Source organism: Delphinus delphis, chromosome 10, assembly GCF_949987515.2.
Source record: "Delphinus delphis chromosome 10, mDelDel1.2, whole genome shotgun sequence".
Taxonomy (NCBI): domain Eukaryota; kingdom Metazoa; phylum Chordata; class Mammalia; order Artiodactyla; family Delphinidae; genus Delphinus; species Delphinus delphis.
Window position 1 is genome coordinate 83,184,848 of NC_082692.2, and position 20,572 is coordinate 83,205,419.

A 20,572-nucleotide genomic window follows, 5' to 3' on the forward strand; every position below is an offset into this window, starting at 1 on the left:
TGCAGGAGAGGGCATGGAGAGAAGGCAACCCTCCTAAGCTGTTTTTGGAAATGTATGTTGGTAACAGCCACAGTGGAGTACACTATGGAAGTTCCTTACAAAACGAAAGCATCATGGCCGCTGAGCCTGCGCGTCCGGAGCCTGTGCTCCGCAACGGGAGAGGCGACAACAGTGAGAGGCCCGCGTACCGCAAAAAAAAAAAAAAAAAAAAAAAACGAAAGCATTATCCGCAATCCCATTCATGGGCCTATATGTGGAGCAAAAAACATAATTCGAAAAGATACACGCACCCTGACGTTCACTGCAGCACTATTTATAAGGACCAAGACATGGAAGCAACCTAAATGTCCATCGACAGATTAAAGAAGATGTGGTGTAAATCCTTGTAAGTTGTAAATCATTGTAAACTATACTTCAACAATAAGAAATGAAAGAGAAAACATTTTCTGGTCAAGTAGCCGGACCTTTTCATGATTTCAGTCTCAGCCAAGGTGGGTTTTTGGCAAATCTGACGTCTCCCATTAACGCTTCCACTGTCCTTCTCTGCTTCTGTAGAGGCAGGGAAGGTAAGAACCCTGTGGCAACCCTCCACAACGAGGGAGCTGTGGACAAATGCCCCGGCCTCTGGGCCTCAGTCAGGGTCCTTGCAGAAATGAGCACCAGTTGCCCACAGAGATGTCTTTCTTGGCTTTTTCTCCTTCCCTGCTCTCACAGCTGCCCCCACTCCTCCCTCCTGCTTCCTGGAAATCTCACAAATTATCCTCCTGCACCCAAGATCCTGCTTTAGGTTCTGTTTTGGAGGAACTCAAACTAAGAGAATTCATGAGGATTTTTTTTTTTTTTTTTTTTTTTTTGCGGTACGCTGGCCTCTCACTGTTGTGGCCTCTCCCGTTGCGGAGCACAGGCTCCGGACGCGCAGGCTCAGCGGCCATGGCTCACAGGCCCAGCCGCTCCGTGGCACGTGGGATCTTCCCGGACTGGGGCACGAACCCGTGTCCCCTGCATCGGCAGGTGGACTCTCAACCACTGCGCCACCAGGGAAGCCCCATGAGGAAATATTAAACCAGTAATAAGAATTACACCACAGAGCTTCAGAAAGCTCCCACAGATGGTGTGAAATAGAACTCATTAGTTTCCAGGACATATTCCTCCACTATTCCTCTAGTAAGTCTACTTATTAGACTTCTACAATGGGCCACACAGGCGCTGGGTATGTAATTGTAATAGGGAAGAACAAATCTGACTCCATATTACATCTATTTCTTTCACTTTAACCTTTGTATTCTAGTGCTTTTGCTACAAGTTAAGAGTGTTGCTTGAAATATACAGGGTAGCCCATTCTCAAGGCTCTGACCTTTAAAGGTATGACACTTTTCCATTCTGATAGAGATAAAAAGTTGCAGAACAGAGAAGAAGATTTGTTGCAGGTAGGGCTTCCCTGGTGGCGCAGTGGTTGAGAGTCCGCCTGCCGATGCAGGGGACACGGGTTCGTGCCCAGGTCTGGGAGGATCCCACATGCCGCAGAGCGTCTGGGCCGGTGAGCCATGGCCGTTGGGCCTGTGCGTCCGGAGCCTGTGCTCCGCAACTGGAGAGGCCACAACAGTGAGAGGCCCGCGTACCGCAAAAAATATATATATATATTTGTTGCAGGTATACTGAAACATTGTGACCTGACCTCTGGGCAGCTGCAAGAACAAAGGATTCCGATACCAAGAAGTTTGCAGCAACCAACCACACGACCTTCCCTTTTAGTATAAAAGAAGCCTGAATTCTAACTTGGGTAAGACAGTTCTTTGGGAAACTATTCATTATCTTCTCCATCTGCTGGCTTTCTGAATAAAGTTGCTACTCCTTGCCCCAACAATTTGTCTCTCAATTTTTTGGCCTGCTGTGTGGCAAGCAGTACGAGCCTGGACTTGGTAACATAATGGTGAACTAGTAAATACAGTCTATACTTACGGACATTAAACAAGCACTATGTAAATTGCATTATGGAAGTATAGGAAAATATAGGAAAGTTAGTGTCTAGGAGAAAAAATGTTTTTCCCTCTACTCTTCCAAGTTTTTCGCTGAGACACCTGTAATAAAGGATTAATAAGAGAAAAACAAGCAGAAGGTTATAAACATTTGGCTCATGTATATATGGGAGATACCCAGGGAAAAATAAATAAGTACTCAAAGAGGTGGCTTGAGAATTCAGGATTAAATACCATCTTTACAGGGAAAGGGAAGGGGGCATGTAGGCCTCTTAGGGGAGAGTAAATGATTTTAAAAAAAGATGAATGGCGCCGTAAAAGAACACATGAGAGGTATGATAGTTTGTGACAAGGTTTTTGACTGGGTGTGGTGTGGACCTGTAGTTTTCTCTCCTGTGATGAATCAATCTTCCCTGGAGTTTCCCGGGGAGCGGATTTATGACAATTGAGCTCCTTCTGAAGGATGTGTTTCTAGGCAGATAAGGGCACTTCAGAGACTACCATATTAAGTGAAATAAGCCAGGCAGAGAAAAACAATATCATATGATATCAGTCATATGTGGAATCTAAAAAAAAAAAAAAAGATACAAATGAACTTATTTACAAATCAGAAATAAACCCACAGACATAGAAAATAAACTTATGGGGGCTTCCCTGGTAGCACAGGGGTTAATAATCCGCCTGCCAATGCAGGGAACACGGGTTTGAACCCTGGTCCGGGAAGATCCCACATGCCACAGAGCAACTAAGCCCGTGCGCCACAACTACTGAGCCTGAGCTCTAGAGCCCACGAGCCACAACTACTGGAGCCCACGAGCCACAACTACTGGAGCCCACGAGCCACAACTACTGAAGCCCATGCGCCTAGAGCCCGTGCTCCACAACAAGAGAAGCCACCGCAATGAAGAGTAGCCCCCGCTCGCCGCAACTAGAGAAAGCCCGTGCACACAGCTACGAAGACCCAACGCAGTCAAAAATAAAATAAATAGATTAGAGAGCGGGACGTTCAGCTTGCGAGCGGGAACGTCTTGGTCGTACACGGAGAAAGAATGATTTAAAAATGGGTGATGGTGGGCTTCCCTGGTGGCACAGTGGTTGAGAGTCCGCCTGCCGATGCAGGGGACACAGGTTCGTGGCCCGGTCCGGGAGGATCCCGCATGCCACGGTGCGGCTGGGCCCATGAGCCATGGCCGCTGGGCCTGCGCGTCCGGAGCCTGTGCTCTGTGACTGGAGAGGCCACGGCAGTGAGAGGCCCACATACCACAAAAAAAAAAAAAAAGAAAAGGGTGATGTTGAGAAGGGAAAGAAGATTTTTGTTCAGAAGTGTGCCCAGTGCCATACTGTGGAAAAGGGAGGCAAGCACAAGACTGGGCCAAATCTCCATGGCCTGTTTGGGCGAAAGACAGGTCAGACTGTCGGATTCTCTTACACAGATGCCAACAAGAACAAAGGCATCACCTGGGGAGAGGAGACACTGATGGAGTATTTGGAGAATCCCAAGAAGTACATCCCTGGAACAAAAATGATCTTCGCTGGCATTAAGAAGAAGGGAGAAAGGGCAGACTTGATAGCTTATCTCAAAAAAGCTACTAATGAGTAATAGTTGGCCACTGCCTTATTTATTATGGAACAAATGTCTCATGACGTTTTATGTGTACCGTATTTAAATGGACCTCATACACTAGAATTCAGATCATGAATGGCTGATGTAATATTTCTGTCCTGATTTAAATAAGATTGGCTCGTGGCTAAATGAATATGGTCAGCTTTTTGAATTTTGATAGTAATTCTGGTTCAGCAAGTACTATCACTATTTTCCCCTTCTAAAGAGGTGATTAAACTTGAATAAGGAATGTTACACTTTTCAGGGATATGGTGAATGCCTTCTCAAACCCTATCGGAGATTGGTTTTAGATTTAGATTTCTATAACTGGTTATATTAATATACTTAAATATTGAGAAGCTCCCTTCACTGTCTCATAGACCAGCAAGAGTCACCTGTGTTTCAAGTTGTGTTCATTCACCTGTTAAGGCAAGGGCTGAAGATACACTGACAATGTCCACTTTACCTTTTTTGGTCTTAACTATGCCAATTTAATTAAAATTCTCCATCTAAAAAAATAATAATAATAAAATAAAATAAATTATTTAAGAAAATAAACTTATGGTTACCAAAGGGGAAAAGGGTGAGGGAGGGATAAATTACGAGTTTGGGATACATACTGCAATATATAAGACAGATAACCAGGGCTTCCCTGGTGGCGCAGTGATTAAGAATCCGCCTGCCAATGCAGGGGACAGGGGTTCGAGGCCTGGTCCAGGAGGATCCCATGTGCTGCAGAGCAACTAAGCGTGTGAGTCTGAGAGCCACAACTGCTGAGCCCGTGTGCCTAGAGCCCATGCTCCACAAGAGAGGCCACAGCAAGGAGAAGCCTGCGCACCCAACGAAGAGTAGCCCCCACTCACCGCAACTAGAGAAAGCCTGTGTGCAGCAACGAAGACCCAATGCAACCAAAAATAAAAATAAATAAAATTTTAAAAAAAACCCAACAGATAACCAACAAGAATCTACGGTAAAGCACAGGGAACTATACTCAATATTTTGTAATAACCCATAAGGGAAAAGAATCTGAAAAATAAAAATATATATATATATGTATATATATAAATAAATAAAACTGAATCACAGTGCTACACACCTGAAACTAATACAACATTGTAAATTAACTATACTTCAATAAAATATATATATACATTTTTAAAGTGTCTATATCTCAAAATAATCCATATACCAACAAAGCAGCATATTTTGTGTGGCACGTCCAGAACTCCTAAAGTTGTAACTTTCCCTAAATGTTGTCTTCTCAAAAAACTCGTGCTGAATCATTTCAGACTAGGTTCAACTGGGCCTTCAAGTAGGAGTTAGCCCAAGAGTAGGCAAGGGCTATTTCCTCCATGTACAAGGACTGAACAAGGAAGGCGGACATCTGAGCTAACCAACCATGTTAAAGGTTTAAGGACTTCAAAAATTATACAGTCACCAAACATTCCCCCCTTTCATTTCACATGGGTTAAATATCCCAAGAGCTGAACAAATGCTTGGACACTTTCAGGGTATTAATTCCCAAGAGGATCAAAGTGCTGTTAAGATTGAAACATGGCCTGGAAAAGCACCCTTGCAGTCAGACCGTGCACCTGGTGGATTCTCTTCTTGTTTGACTGGGGACAGCAGAGAGCGTGGCTCTTCTACCAGGTGGCAAAAGGCACTCTACCTTGTTTCAAAGACCCACAGCGTCAGGTTCACAAAGATGTCACTTTAAACTGGTTTGAAGGGCGCCTGCTTGCTGAATCCCTCAAGGAGCCTCAGAAGAATCTGATTCTTACAAACCTTTAGTGCACACACACTCCCTGAGAATGTGAATCAGCTGAATTCTTTCTGAACACGTGCACTTTCGCACAGTGCTTTCTATGCTAAGAAAAGGCAATAAATACGTCTTTGGTGCTTCTGTGTTTATGATCGATGGGCTTTTTTCTTATAGCAGTCTTGTAAGAGTCTGCCTTATTATTCTCGCTGCATACTAATACTTGAAACATTTTAGTAAATCATGGTTCTCTGGTTCCTACTTCAGGATCATTGAACTGATTTAATGAGCTCTGTCTAATTATCGCATTTTACCTTTCACATGAGAGTGCAGCAATGTTTTGGCTGAAATAGGTGGTAATAGCTCAAACACTCAGAAAGGAAAAAAAATGAGGACGGGTAATGCAGGACTCCCAACAGTTCATTTTATGCCAGATAGAATTCTTAAAGGTATACGTACATAGCTGTACTATGTACACATTCATTCATTCATTCATTCATTCATACATTCATTCTGTACTCATTATGTGTGCTCCAGGCATTGCAAAAGACACCAGATCAGCTTCTGCGGCTCTTTCTTAGGTCTGCGTCCATTTTGAGGGGCATAAAACACGATGGTTTATAACTCTTAAGCTAGACTGTGTAGATTTACATCCCAGCCTCACTATTTCTTAGCCATATGACCTCGGGCAAGCCAATTAACCAACGTGTTTCCCCATCTGTAAAATGGGGGTTATTATCGTGGCTACCATCACAGGACTATTGGGAACATTAAATGTCAGTACATACAAAGCATGTAAAAAAAGTGCCTGGAGCATAACAGGCATTTTGTAACTGTTGCCTCTTGTGTTTCTGTCATATTGTGTCTTGTCTGCGTCGCACGTGGCAATTGCAGTTGCCTATCTACTTACCTATTTTTTACTAGTTATCTATTACGTATTGTTTGTTTGCCTCCTTCATCAAACCATAGGATCCATAAAGACAGAGACTAAACTCCCTGAGCCTGGCATTGTGCTTGGCTTATAGTAAAACACCCAATCAAAGTTTGCGGAATCAGTGAACCAATGAATGAATGATTCTTTTTGGGGATGTGTAACCCCCTCTCACTCTTTTTTTTTTTCTTTTTTTGCAGTACGCGGGCCTCTCACTGCTGTGGCCTCTCCCGTTGCGGAGCACAGGCTCCGGACGTGCAGGCTCAGCGGCCATGGCTCACGGGCCCAGCCGCTCCGCGGCATGTGGGATCTTCCCGGACCGGGGCACGAACCCGCGTCCCCTGCATCGGCAGGCGGACTCTCAACCACTGCGCCACCAGGGAAGCCCATCCCCCTCTCACTCTTGACAAGCTTTTCACTTAAGAGATTTCTGTGGCACATGTCTATCAAATGCCATTTGCTGGAAATTCCACATGGTTTTCTATCCAGATGGTGCCCATGACAAAGCGAAGGCGTTCTGGCATGCAGGAAAGTTAGGGTGATGGACGCCAAGCCAAGTCACTGTATTATTCATCATCAAATGTTGTTGGCCAGGGAGCTGACTGCTGCCAGCTGAGCCCCACAGTGGTCCAGTGAAGAGGCTGGTTTCTAACAGAAGCTAGGAACATCATTAGGGAGGGAGGGTGCGGCGGGAGGAAGACGGGGGTTAAAAAGGGAGAAGTTTCTCAGACTTGTCTTGGCTTTGCAACCTTGGGCAAGTCACTTCACCTCTCTGGGCCTCTCAGCTTAGTGTTTTTATAAATGCAAAGCGCAAATTGTCATCAGTACTTCCCAAACCTGGCTGTGCACCAGAATCTACGGGGAAGTTTTTTTTTTTTTGCGGTACGCGGGCCTCTCACTGTTGTGGCCTCTCCCGTTGAGGGGCACAGGCTCCGGACGCGCAGGCTCAGCGGCCATGGCTCACGGGCCCAGCCGCGCCGCGGCATGTGGGATCCTCCCGGACCGGGGTACGAACCCGTGTCCCCTGCATCGGCAGGCGGGCTCTCAACCACTGCGCCACCAGGGAAGCCCCGGGAAGCTTTTTAAAATACCGATTCCTCTAGGCCAGCAGTCAGCAGAATTTTTCTATAAAGGGCCAGATAGGAAATAGTTTAGACTTTGTAGCTTGTATGATGTCTGTTGCAACTGCCATGCTCAAGTCTCCCACTGTGTCATCAAAGCAGCCCAGGATGAAATGTACACAAATGAATGTGGCTGGATTTGGCCAGCTTCCCTGGGGGCCATGGTTTGCTGACCCCTGCTCTAGGCCAGGTGTGGCCTCACTGGATAAGGACCAATTTTCTGTTTATTTACAAAAGCTGCTCCAGATGATCTCGAGAGGCAGCTGCACTTGGGATCCACCAGATGAGACGCTATAAGGCTTCTTCCAGCCTTCACTGGAGCTTTGATTCTCTACTTTCACTGTGAGAAGTGGTCACTCTCAGTCAACACTATTTAGACAGTGATCTTAATATGCTTTCAAATGCATACCACTTGGGTATTAGCTTTCTACATCTGAAGTTTTTACTCTCTCAAAGTTCAATTCTCTATTCTACCAGGAGAAGTTTGAACAGTCCTTTTCACTATGTTTAGACCTAAAGCACTTCTGTGTGTGATATGCCTTGTCAGTTCTTTGTAAGTGACAACTGCACTGCTAACTTACAAATGAGAAGTTTAATATTATCCTGTCTAGGCCCTAAATGGCTACGATAAGGTGAGCCTCCACTTAAGAAAGGATAATACATAAAAATATGAAATTATGAAACAGTTACGGGTGTTTATAGTGTTGGGGTAGAATTTCTTTTGTATGGAGAATTCCCTTTCTACTAAAGTCATGACTGTTGGGTGATAATACACCCTGGTTTCCTACAGACAGTCCTAGTTTTCACCTGTATTCCCTGAGCAATTACCATAGCGCCCCCTTTCATTCTCAAAAATGTCCAAATTGGATGATAAATTACATGGTTGCATGGGCGACTTTGAGGGAAAACAGTCAAAACGACTGTTCCATTCATTTTGCACTTTCTAAGAGACAGGCACTGCTCTGAGGGTTTTAATGATATTATCCCACTTAATCATTACAGTATTTTGCTGGCGGCTGATGTCTCTAGGTTGGGTTTCCTCAAAAGCAGGCCATGAGGCAAGGATTTGGGGACAAGTAGTTTTGGGGGAAATGCTCTTAGGAAGCACAGGTAGGGGAATAAGGATGCAAGGCAGGGAAAGGAAGGAAGCCAGTACACAGTACATTTTTGAGTAGGTTATGGCCCTGAAGAAGCGGGGCTCAATTTCCCTGGGAACCCTCTAAGAGATAAGGTCAGCATGCCCTCAGGAGGGGCAGGGAACCAACAGTTTTATTCCACAGTTCCCATCTCTCGCTGGTTGAGGGTCATGCCTGGGTATGTTCACTCACCCTCCTGCATGTGTGGCCTGTCCCATAGTTAGAAGGACCCCACTCCTGTGGCTAGAGAATGAATGGGCTCAGGTGAACAACACAAAGAACCCTGTCAGTGTGTAGAACTGTCTGCAGACAACTTCCAGGGTAGGCCCAGGGCACCAATAGCTTCCTGTGTTTGAATCCTAGTTCTACCATCATCACCTACATGCTCATGGGCAACTCACTTAAGCCCTTAAGTCTCCGTTTTTCCACCTGTAAAATGGGGTAAAAACAGTATGTGCCCAGAGTTTTTATGAGGCCTAAATGAGATCATATAAGCACAATGGTCATCTGTCACTTCTCTCTGTCCAATATCCATGTCGTTTTCCCTTGGCACACTCCCTGGACCCTCTTTAGAAGAATCAGCCTCTCTAAGTCCCTGGTGTTTGAGAGGGAGGGAGACTACTCTCAGCTCCAGGGGTAGAATGTGACTGGTCCCTCTGAGCATCACATTCTCCTGTCCATCACTGGTTTAGATCCAGGTACAGAATCCATGCTGGATCAATGGGATCTCACTGTGGGACTTCCTGCTGCATCTAATAAAACGGAGAGTTCCATTCACAATAGCCAAGACATGGAAACAACCTAACGTCCATCAACAGAGGAATGGATAAAGAAGATGTGGTACATATATACAATGGAATACTACTCAGCCATAAAAAAAAACAAAATAATGCCATTTGCATCAACATGGATGCAACTAGAGATTATCACACTAAGTGAAGTAAGAAAGAGAAATACCATATGATATCACTTATATGTAGAATCTAAAATATGACACAAATGAACCTATCTATGAAACAGAAGCAGACTCACGGACATAGAGAACAGACTTGTGGTTGCCAAGGGGGAGGGGGTTGAGGGAGGGATAGATTGGGAGGTTGGGGTTAGCAGACGCAAACTACTATAAATGGAATGGATAAACAGCAAGGTCCTACTGTATAACACAGGAAACTATATTCAATATCCTGGGATAAACCATAATGGAAAAGAATATTAAAAAAAGAATGTATAGGGCTTCCCTGGTGGCGCAGTGGTTGAGAATCTGCCTGCCAATGCAGGGGACACAGGTTCGAGCCCTGGTCTGGGAAGATCCCACATGCCGCGGGGCAACTAGGCCCGTGAACCACAACTACTGAGCCTGCGCGTCTGGAGCCTGTGCTCCGCAAGAAGAGAGGCCGCGACAGTGAGAGGCCCATGCACCGCGATGAAGAGTGGCCCCCGCTTGCCACAAGTAGAGAAAGCCCTCGCACAGAAACAAAGACCCAACACAGCCAAAAATAAATAAATTAATAAAAATAATAATAATGTATATATATGTATAACTGAGTCACTTTGCTGTACAGCAGAAATTAACACAACATTGTGTATCAACTATACTTCATTTAAAAAATAAATAGAAATTTTAAAAATTAAAAGGAGAGTTCCCTTTCCTCTGGGGTGTTGAAGAAATGGGAGCCAGCCAGGAGCTGCTAGGCAACGGCCCAGAGAGAGCCCCAATGAGGAAGAAAGCACAACCAAAAGATGCGCTTAACTGGGCCTGAAGCTACCTCTGAAAATGCCAGTCAGACCAGTGAATAAATTCTCTTGTTGGCCTAAGCCATTCTCAGCTGATAGCTATTGCTCCTAGCAAAGAGCAAATGCTCCAGAAATGTTAGCTACCATTACTAATAACACGAAAACAGATCAAATTTCTCCTGCTACTTTTTCTTCCCCTGTTTTGCCTGGATTATTTATTTGTTTTAAGGTTTTGGGGGTTGTTTTTAAATCACAGATAATTTCAAACAGATGCAAAAGCTTAAAGTATAATGAACCCCCATGAACTCCAACAATGATTAATTCATGGGTAGCCTTGCTTTGTCTGTGCTCTACCCATTTCTCCTCTCCCATGGTATTTTGAAGCAAATCCCCAACACATACCTTTTCATTCATATTTTTTTCAGATCCTTTTATAGTGTTTCCTTTTGTAGTAGGCACTGTCAGTGTTCTACCCATCATCCCTGTCTTCAATGAGTCCATCCAAGATTGTTCCTTTTCTTTCAAATCTTCCCCTACTCAGCCAGAGATGCAGATGTCACTCAAGCCCCTGCGGTGCACCTGTCTGGTCCAGGGTTAGTTCCATTCTAACTAACAGGAATGGGGTCAGGAATGTGCCTCAATATCAGCTGTTAACATATGAATGGGACACTGCTGGGAAATTTTTTGCTTCTGGGAACATTTCTGCTCTCCTAAGAAGCAGCCACAAATAAAATAGTCTCTCTTTCTTCTATGAATGTTGTCCAGCCTGGATGTGATGCTCAGAACTGGAATATTAACATTTGCCACTGGCTTGAAGATGAAGCTAATATTAAGTATGGCAATAAATGCTGCGGAGGGTGTAGAGAAAAGGGAACCCTCCTATACAGTTGGTGGGAATGTAAATTGGTGCAGTCACTATGGAGAAGAGCATGGAGGGTTCTTAAAAAACTAAAAATAGAGCTACCATTTGATCCAGCAATCCCACTCCTGGGCATATATCTGGAGAAAACCATAACCCAAAAGGATACATGCACTGGAATGTTCACTGCAGCACTACTTACAATAGCCAGGACATGGAAGCAACCTAAATGTCCATCGACAGAGGAATGGATACAGAAGATGTGGTACGTATATACAGTGGAATATTACTCAGCCATAAAAAAGAATGAAATAATGCCATTTGCAGCAACATGGATGGACCTAGAGATTATCGTATTAAGTGAAGTAAATCAGACAGATTAAGACAAATCTCATATGATATCACTCACATGTGGGATCTAATTTTTAAAAAACATATAAATGCACTTACTTACAATACAGAAACAGACTTAGAGATATCGAAAACAAACTTATGGTTACCAAAGGGGAAATGTGCGGGCGGGGCGGGTTATAAATCAGGAGGTTGGAATGAACATACCCACACTACTATATAAAAGATAGACTACCAACAAGGACCTACTACATAGCAAGGGAACTCTACTCAATATTCTGTTATAACCTATATGAAAAAAGAATTTTAAAAATATATGTATATGTATAACTGAATCACTTTGCTGTACACCTGAAACTAACAGATCATTGTAAATCAACTATACTCCAATAAAATTAAATTAAAAAAAAAAATGAATGGCAGAGGACTGGGAGAAGGAAGTTGAGCCCTGAATGATACGATTTAGCGGCTAAATCAAACAACCTGAAAGCTTGCCCCGTCTCTGCACTTGCTGTTCTGAGAGTTAAAATTCTGCTTCACTGTTTAAGCCTGTGTGAATCCAGAAATCTGCTATTTGCTGCTGAAAGCACCCAATTTTGCCATCAATACAGACCCATACAGTTTGGGTTTAAAATTCCAGAGTGAGGAATCAGATTAGGATGATATAACAAAGATGCCCTAAAAGCAAGTCCCTTAACCCAGAAAAAAGTTCATTTCTTTCTCATAGAAGAGTTTGCAGAGGTGGTCCTGGACAGGTTAAGGTGGCTCTACAATCATCAGGACCAAGTTTCACCTGCATCCTTCTCAGGCCTCTTCCATCTTCTCATCTCCGCCAGCTGCTCTGCCTCCCACCAGCACATACACCCTCCAGCCAACAGGGAGAGACAGAGATAATGTGGATACCCAGTGCCTGCAAGGGTACAACCCAGAAATTAATCGCACACATCACAGCTCATTGGCTGGAGGTAACAACCAACTGCAACAGAAGGCTGAGAAATGTGGTTATTATTCTGGGTGGTCATATGTCCAGTTCTATTTCTACTAGAAAAAAAGGAAAAATAAATACAGGGGCACAGCTAGCAGTCTCCACTAGGGAAATAGCAGGGAGGGTTAACTGGATTCGTTTCAACGGACAACTTTTAATTAAAAAGACTTGAGAATGTAAACAAGATGTTCTTCAGCACTCTCCTGAAGACTGAACTGAGCCTATTTACTCAGAAATAGGTAAAATGATACATCCCTTTATTTTTTTTTGCAGTACGCGGGCCTCTCACTGTTGTGGCCTCTCCCGTTGCAGAGCACAGGCTCCCGGCGCACAGGCTCAGCGGCCATGGCTCACGGGCCCAGCCGCTCTGCGGCATGTGGGATCCTCCCGGACCGGGGCACGAACCCGCGTCCCCTGCATCGGCAGGCGGACCCCCAACCACTGCGCCACCAGGGAAGCCCGATACATCCCTTTTATCTCTCCTTTTTAGGTAGATCTCAGAAGGATTCCAACAGTCAGTAATCCCATATTAGCCCAGTTTATTACCTTGTGTACGTGAAATTAACAACTGAATTTCACCGATTTCCCTTAATTCCAAATCTCTTTTCCTCAATTAGGCTGCATAACTATGGTTTAATTATATTCTGTTTGATAGTCACCAGAATCCCATAACAAGCTCCTCTTTCACAATCCTATTATTAGTCTGGGTAATCCAATTTATGGAAAAATACAGACAAATAGAGAAAAATGACAGAGGTGGCAAGAAGCACAGTATTCTGCAGCCCAGCTGAAATGGCTCTCAATGGAAGGTTTACAGAGTTAAGAAGCAGACTCTGATTCAGCGGCAGCAGGTTTTAAATGATGCCTGAGGAGCCACCAAAGCAAATCCCTTTCTCCATGGTCCCCTCAGGGTCAAGTACCATGTTTCAATTATAATTTCACCAAATTGACGTGATGCGGCGAATGTTCCAGATTAATAGTGGTACAGCACTGTTCTCCACGGGACAGAATCAAAAAATCTAGTTCAGAGGTTTGTTGAAATATACCCCAAGACACTCAGCTGCAAAACCCATTAAAGACTCCAAGATGATGGGAACATTTCTGATCTGTATTCCCCAAAGAGGTTACTTTGCAGAAAGCAAGTTTATTATTTATGGTAGCAAATAAAATCTCTCAGTGCAGCCAAGGAGGCTTCTGCAATTACATCAGGAAGGCACCATCATGCAGTCCATTATGGAAATCGTATCTACGTGAATAGGGAAGGCTATTGTTTTGCCAAAGACGCATATTTCTTTGCAGAGCATGCTCATGATGGGCTTGCGTGGAGATGATAAATTGTTTGGTTTGACTTTTCATTTCAAATGGCTCTATTCCTTGGAAGAGGACTTTGTACAGAAAGGCATTATCTTGCAAATTCTGCTTCAAATTATCAGTGGAGTTTTAAGAGAACATCTCATAGAGGCTTGCCATGGATCAGATGGCGACCGCCATACTGGGCATATGAGGAGTAGAGAGCTCCAAAGGACTGTGAGTTTTATCCATCCTGGTGGCTCTGTTAGCATTTTCAAGCCTTGAAGTGAGTCTCCGGGGAATTGTATTCTTAGCTAATTCCCTCCGCATATATTACCCTCAAGAAGTAAGTGTAATTTGGGATCTAACCTCCACATTTGAGGGGTAGCGCTCACTAATCCCTTATGATTCTAAGTAGAGGAGAAAGAACCTTCCCTAAAAGAGATGAAGGTTGGAGGAAAAACCTTTGGACCCTCTCTCCAGGGGTAATTTACCTAACAGGAATGGGAGAAGACCAATGATTAATACACGCATCTGCTTTCTTTGGCCTTTCCTCTTCCTAAACGGCATCCCTAAAGCAAGCCTGCACAATGCTACCTGCCCTGCTCCTGCGCTTCACAGGGGTGAGGCATGAGGGGTGAGGGGTGAGAAGTTGGAACCTTCTCTACAACTGGTGGGTAAGTGTCCACTCTACCCCGTCAACTCTTTCCAAGTTTGGGCTCCAAAGTCTAGACATGGGGATGGAAAATACCATAACAAAGACCATTTCGGCTTCAAGCCCACAATGTGGCCTCATCAGCAGCAGGGCTCCTATCTTGATCCCCATCTCACTCTTCACTCTGAACGTGTTGGGAATATGATTCACTTTCACAAACCCCAACACCTGGCATGGCTTTCATGGAGTCATCTTGCCTTTGAGCCTGATTTGCCTCTCCAGCCACCTCTGTCTTCTTTCCTAGAGTCATCTAAGCACATATATTTCCATTTCTCCAACATCCTCATGTTTTTGTGTCTGTTGAGAATTCAGCTGGTGGTTTATAATCCATCTGCACAAGCATGGGTTTTTTAATAGTGAGCTTCACACGACTAGCGTAATTTATGAAATCTTGTCATTGCTGAATGTAACATGAAAATTTAGGTGGATGAAACAAATCAGCTTTAGGCAAGAGGTTTGAAGGAGTGATCCTACACCATGTTTAGTCAAGAGGGAGACAGCCTATCGAGTTCAATAAGAGAAGGCTGGTCTTGCTCCTGTCACCCTCAGCAAAATATTATCGATCTTTCAAGCCTCAGCTCTTAGGCCACCTTTTCTCCCTAGCCTTCTACCACGTAACTTCTCTTCCCCTTTTCCAACCTCCCCTACACAATTCAAAAGTTAGAGATTCACTTGAGTCTCTGAAATGCAAATGCCCAAAGGATGGTAGAGCTCACCAGTCATTTATCCAATCGTCTCAATTACTTGCTGTCCTCTTGCTTCCTCATCTTGAGTCTGGTCTTAGCTCACGTACCTGCTAGGAACTACTAAGTACAAGTGACAGAAACCTGTTCTAGCAAATCGAAGTTAAGAAGAAAGGAAGAAACGTGGTTCCCGGTACTGCTGTGAGCATTTCTGTCCCCAAAGCTATAAGTTTAAATACTACCTGTATAACAATGGCAAATGTTCAACATGGCAAAAACCAAAGAATTACAACTGGAATATATGTTCCAATACTATATAGCTCAACTGCCTTAAACTTCAGACCATTGTTGCACATCCTTGCGCTATTTTATTCATGTATTCTAGTCACCATTTAAGCATATTAAGCATATGCCATGTGAGGGGCAATAATGAACAAGAGAGACAGGGTTCCTGCCTTCACAGAGGCTACTGATTGATGGGGCAGATGGACGGTTGAACAAGCACTTAAAACAGGAATTAAATGCTATGAACAGAGAAAGGGAGGGTGGGAGGAAAGCCTATATAGCAAGAGCAATTCATCAATCTAGAGACTTTGTGGAGAAAGTCGCTTTTAAGCCTAGACCAAAAGGGTGTGTTAGAAGGAAAAAACAAATGTGTTGGTGTTAGGAGACAAATTCAAGTTACAGGACTGCCGTACAATAGCTATGTGACCCTGGGCATGTACCCTTGCCTCTTAGAGCCACAGTTCCTTCTCTGTAAAACAAGGGTTTGGAGAACTTAACCTGTAGGGCTCCTTCCATCTTTACAAGTCCCAAAATCCTGGAAGAGGTTGCTAATCAGTTTAGTGAGTCTTTAGTTGATCCTTTCTGACAAAAGGCAACTAACACAAGTAAGAGAAAATCAAAGAAATATCAGTTGGGAGGTTACAATGGTAAAATTGGTCAAACAAATAAACTCTGCAGTCAGACCATCATAGGTTCACGTCCAGTTCTGCCCCTTACTGGCTGGGTAACTCTGGGAATACTTCTTAACTTCTCAGTGTCAATTTCCTAGTCTGTGAAACGAGGAAAGGCTATTACTTACCCCATAGTGTTGTCGTAGGGTCTGGAGTCTGAGATATTGTATGTTAATTTCCTGGCCCATAATTTCCTGGTCTATATTATTTTTTCTGCTCATAATAGTGTTGGTTCCTGCATGAGACTCAGACTGTGTAACGATCACTTGTCACCTATTAGGCCTTTTTTTGTGGCTACAGACGAATAAACTCCAATGTGAAACACCTGAAGCAAAAAAGGAAATTTAGGTGTATTCTGAGACTTTACATATCAGGGAAGCAGTAAGAAAGACAGGGAGGAAGCTGTGTCTCAAGAAGGATATAATCAGGGGCTCAAATGCCATGAGAAGTCTAACTCTCCCTCTGCATTTCTTTTCTTTTTTTTTTTTTTTTTGGCCGCATTGGGTCTTTATGGTTGAGCGCAGGCTTTCCCTACTTGTGGCGAGTGGGGGTACTCTTTGCAGTGCACGGGCTTCTCATTGTGGTGGCTTCTCTTGTTGCGGAGCACGGGCTTCAGCAGTTGTGGCCATGAGCTCAGTAGTTATGGCTTGCAGGCGCAGGGTCAGTAGTTGTGGCGCACGGGCTTAGTTGCTCCGCGGCATGTGGGATCTTCCCGGACCAGGTCTCGAACCCGTGTCCCCTGCATTGGTAGGAGGATTCTTAACAACTGTGCCACCAGGGAAGTCCTTCCCTCTGCATTTCAACTTCAATCTTCTGGTTCACTGACCTTTTTTATACAGAGGAAAACTTGGCCACCGCAGCTCCCAAGCTTTACCTTTCACAATTTCAGTCCCCAGATAGAGAAAACCTCTACCTTCAAGGTCCCAAGTTCAAGGATCCCAGGGAAGAGCTCCAGTTGGCCCAGTTGAAGTCAGATCCCTGACCCTGGACAAACCAGCCCTCAACAGAGGACAGGGTACTGGTATATCAAATGACTGCTCCTACAGAAACCAGGGAAATAGGGCTTTTTTGGGCAATTCCCAAAAGATTGAGCAGAAAATCCCACAAATACTGACTAGATTTTTTAATGCAAACTGCTTCCATAAAGTGACGCCAAAGACACAAAAAAATTCAATAAACAAAACAAATTCTTTTAAAAGCTGAAATTCTTTTGGGGAGAAATATCATGAACTAGGTTTCAAAAATGTATATTCATTTGATTTGCTCATACCAAAATGTTCTTATGGGCCTGTAGTTCAACGCCCAAGTTCAAGTTCCTTAGACTTTCGTTTGCTTTCTTAGAGGATGAAGGGTAAAAGCTGCAGTGAGACAAAGCACTTTAAGAATACTCTAAGCAAGCACTGTTGCTGAGAGCTTTTTTGCAGCCCTAAGAATATCACAGAAATGAGTACGCTGGGAATTACAGGTCATACCCTGGAGACACGTGAAGTGTGTCTGCTCCTGTACTTAATGATGAAAAACACACTCCCACAGGTGACTGGTCCTGTGAGGATGACAAATAAAGAGTGAGAACGAGAAGGAAGGAGAAGCAGGAGAAAGAGAGAGACGAGGAAGAGGGGAGGCATGCGAGGCAGAGGGGGAAAAAATGAAGGAGCAAGATAGGAAAGTTAAGCCAGTCTGAGCTGGGGCACTGCTGTAACATCTTTCTTAAAAAAGCAAGTTTCACGCAAACATTTCACAGTGGAGGTTTTTCTAGATGCTCACACCAATTCTCCTCTGACTTAAGGATCAAAGCTTTCACCAACATCTTCTGAAGTACGTTGGAGGAGGCAGGAATTGCCGAATCGGTCCAGGGATTGCCAAAGTGTGGGCTTATGCTATTGCTTGAGATCACCTCGTGGGATCGCCAGCAGGGGTGCCTCAATAACACTACATTCCAGAGTAAAAAGTTAGCCCTTTTTGCTTCTCTTTCAATCCCTCTGAGTAGTCCTCAAAGAGTCTCAGTTAGGTGCTATTACATATTCAGCACTTCCCTAAAACCAAGTCTATCCCCTGTTGTACAGAGAAAAAGCAGAGCCTCTGGTGGCTAGGAGGACCTCAGTAAAACTGAATAACAAAGGTGTGTTTTCATTGCATTTAATATCCCAATAACCTTCCATTTTGGGCTAGAATTATTGGTCTTCCTTTTATAGTAGGCATGTAAAGTTACCTTTTAAGATTATTTTTGAGTTTTAAAAAAGGCAGCAAATTTAAAGAAAAGTATCAGGGGTGGTGGTACCATATGTAGCACAGAGACAGGAAATACTCTTTTAGTCACTGAGCCTGTATGATTGTGAGATTCCTGGGTCAAAAGAAGACCCCATGTTCCCAACCCGTGCCGATATGGGAGTTAATAGTCAAATAGTTTATGTGGGAAAGAGTGCCGATGTATTCTGAAACCTTTTCCAGAGCTTCACGTGTTTTACGAGTCTTCAGAGCTGCTTCCTTCCTTCATTGCAGCATTTTCCCTTACACAGTGCTTACACTGGTGACAATAATGATTACAACAACTTAGAGTCCTAAAGATATTTCCTCTTAAAATCTTAAGTCTACAAAGATACTGTGGAATCCCTGACAGAAGGGAAGTGTGCCAAGGTGCAGTGTTTGACTAATGCAAAGCAGAAAATGGACTGAAGAACTGCCTCCCTTCATGTCAATGACAAAACACTGGAAAATATGGGACTGTCTTGGGAACTGGCCACCAGTGGGCCATCTCCCTACATTTCATGCTGGGAAACTTCATGAGGAGGAGAAGACACAAAACCCTGAAAACTGCTGGTGGAAAAACAGTGACCTATCTCTTGGCCAAATCCTAAAATAAAAGCAGTAAATGGTAACCAACTGTGGACCCGTGAAGTTATTTTTAAAATCAACCAAAATAAAACGGAAGATTTAGTTTCCATTATGATGACCTTATCAAAAGCCCTGAATTGATTACCTTATTTGAAAGAAAATGTCATTTAAAAATAAAATCCAGTTACAGCCAACAAATAAATAATGTAACCAGAACACTGATTAGTGAGGCTGTCCTGGGTTCGGCTTACAGATTTGGTTTTCCTTGAAATAAAATATGTCTTACCTTTCTTTTCCCTTTATATATGAAATCTTGACAATCACCTTTATTACATGCTCCTGTTTCTTTGGTCTGGTTCTTTATTTGAATTTCTCTTCTATTTCCTTATGGAACAGGTCTTTTAAAAATACTACCTGAAAAAAAAAAATACTACCTGAAATCCTTTTAAGCAAGAGGTGGCATTATTTTACGCAAGAAGTGAGAGGTTAAAATCACCTTAAGGCATTTATTTAGTACATTATACACACAAGCTCTCATGGGAGGTAGCATAGAAGGAATATTTTAATTTAATGATCTAACATTCAAGATAACAAGAAGAGGTAGTCATAAGGCCTTACAGAATTAACTGTCCAGGCAGATGTTCACAGGTGCTGGATGGGGGATATACATGAGTGATGGGGGAGACCCAGTACCAGGCATAGCTCAGTGCTGCTGTGCAAACACACACATCTTGGCCAAATGGGGGCAGCTTAAGGGAGCAATCACACATAGTTACCACCTGGGAATACACAGCCCTGCTTTGAATTTTTCCAAGTTGGCTGGAAATCTGATTCTTTAAATGTGATATATCAGAATTTTAACTGTTGGCACTAACTGAAAAATTTATTTAAACAAAACACAATGTGGATGAAAGAAAACATATCTGTAAACTGAATTTGGCCCATGGATTGACAGTTTGCAATCTCCACCATGGAACTAAGCCGTTAAGGATCTCGACTTGGACCTATCACTCACTGGGGAGTAACCAGAAGAAATAGGATTTTTACTGAGTCTTGAAAGAAAGGGAGATTTATATAAGAAGAAGGGAGGGAGAGTGGCAGATATACTACATGGGCAGCAAAAGGTAAAAGAAGCCCCAAAGCAGAAAGGCTCAAGGTCTGTTCAGGAAACACTAAACAGCGTGGTTTGGAAGAAGAAAAACTCGGAGGAAGTCAGAAAAAAGGCTTGGAAAGCAAGTGAAAGACAGATTGGACAAGGATTTTGAATATGAAGCAAAGAAGTTTAAGTTTTATCCTACAGGCAATGAAGATTTGGGGCTCTAGAGATTGATGTCATCAATGAGGTTTTCTAACAAAGTGAACCCAATCTATCTGGAAGAGAAAGAGACTGCAGGGGAAGAGACTGGTCAGAAGTTTAGTGCACTATTTCAGGAGAATCACGTAGAGGCAAGAGGAACGGAAATCTAGTAGATGAGACAGACCCATGGCAATGGATAAATTCACAGGACTGATAAATTGTTTGGTCTTTTATTATTTTTTTATGGATATACTATCTTATAAATATTTAAATTTCAAACAATGAGCAAGCATATACTGGCCCTAAGTTCAGATTTGATATAAACACAAATGGACAGACAACTT

General features: G+C 43.4%; 2 protein-coding genes across 3 annotated transcripts in view; one reads left to right on the forward strand and one right to left on the reverse strand.

Annotated features, from left to right (window-relative positions):
* FRMD4B (FERM domain containing 4B) overlaps positions 1-19,327 on the reverse strand; it is a 275,548-nt gene extending 256,221 nt beyond the window's left edge. The window contains exons 1-2 of one of the 2 annotated variants that reach the window (XM_060022883.1): positions 19,218-19,327; positions 16,228-16,424 (exon numbers count right to left, since the gene is read on the reverse strand). The gene's annotated coding sequence lies outside the window, so the exon portion shown is untranslated. The remainder of the gene's footprint in view (positions 1-16,227; positions 16,425-19,217) is intronic. The other variant, XM_060022884.1, reaches the window with a different exon arrangement.
* On the forward strand, positions 1,365-3,628 carry LOC132432918 (cytochrome c-like). Its single transcript, XM_060023787.1, has 2 exons — positions 1,365-1,427; positions 3,262-3,628. Exons 1-2 carry the CDS (start codon positions 1,365-1,367, stop codon positions 3,574-3,576), a joined length of 378 nt encoding a protein of 125 aa, XP_059879770.1. The 3' UTR covers positions 3,577-3,628.
* Positions 19,328-20,572: the final 1,245 nt, after the last annotated feature.

What these genes read in the sequence shown, in the direction of transcription:
- LOC132432918 (XM_060023787.1), top strand. Translation starts at nt 1,365, where the DNA reads ATGACACTTTTCCATTCTGATAGAGATAAAAAGTTGCAGAACAGAGAA. An exon ending in GAGAAGAAGATTTGTTGCAG is followed by an intron (nt 1,428 to 3,261) that starts GTAGGGCTTCCC and finishes AAAAAAGAAAAG; the next exon opens with GGTGATGTTGAGAAGGGAAA.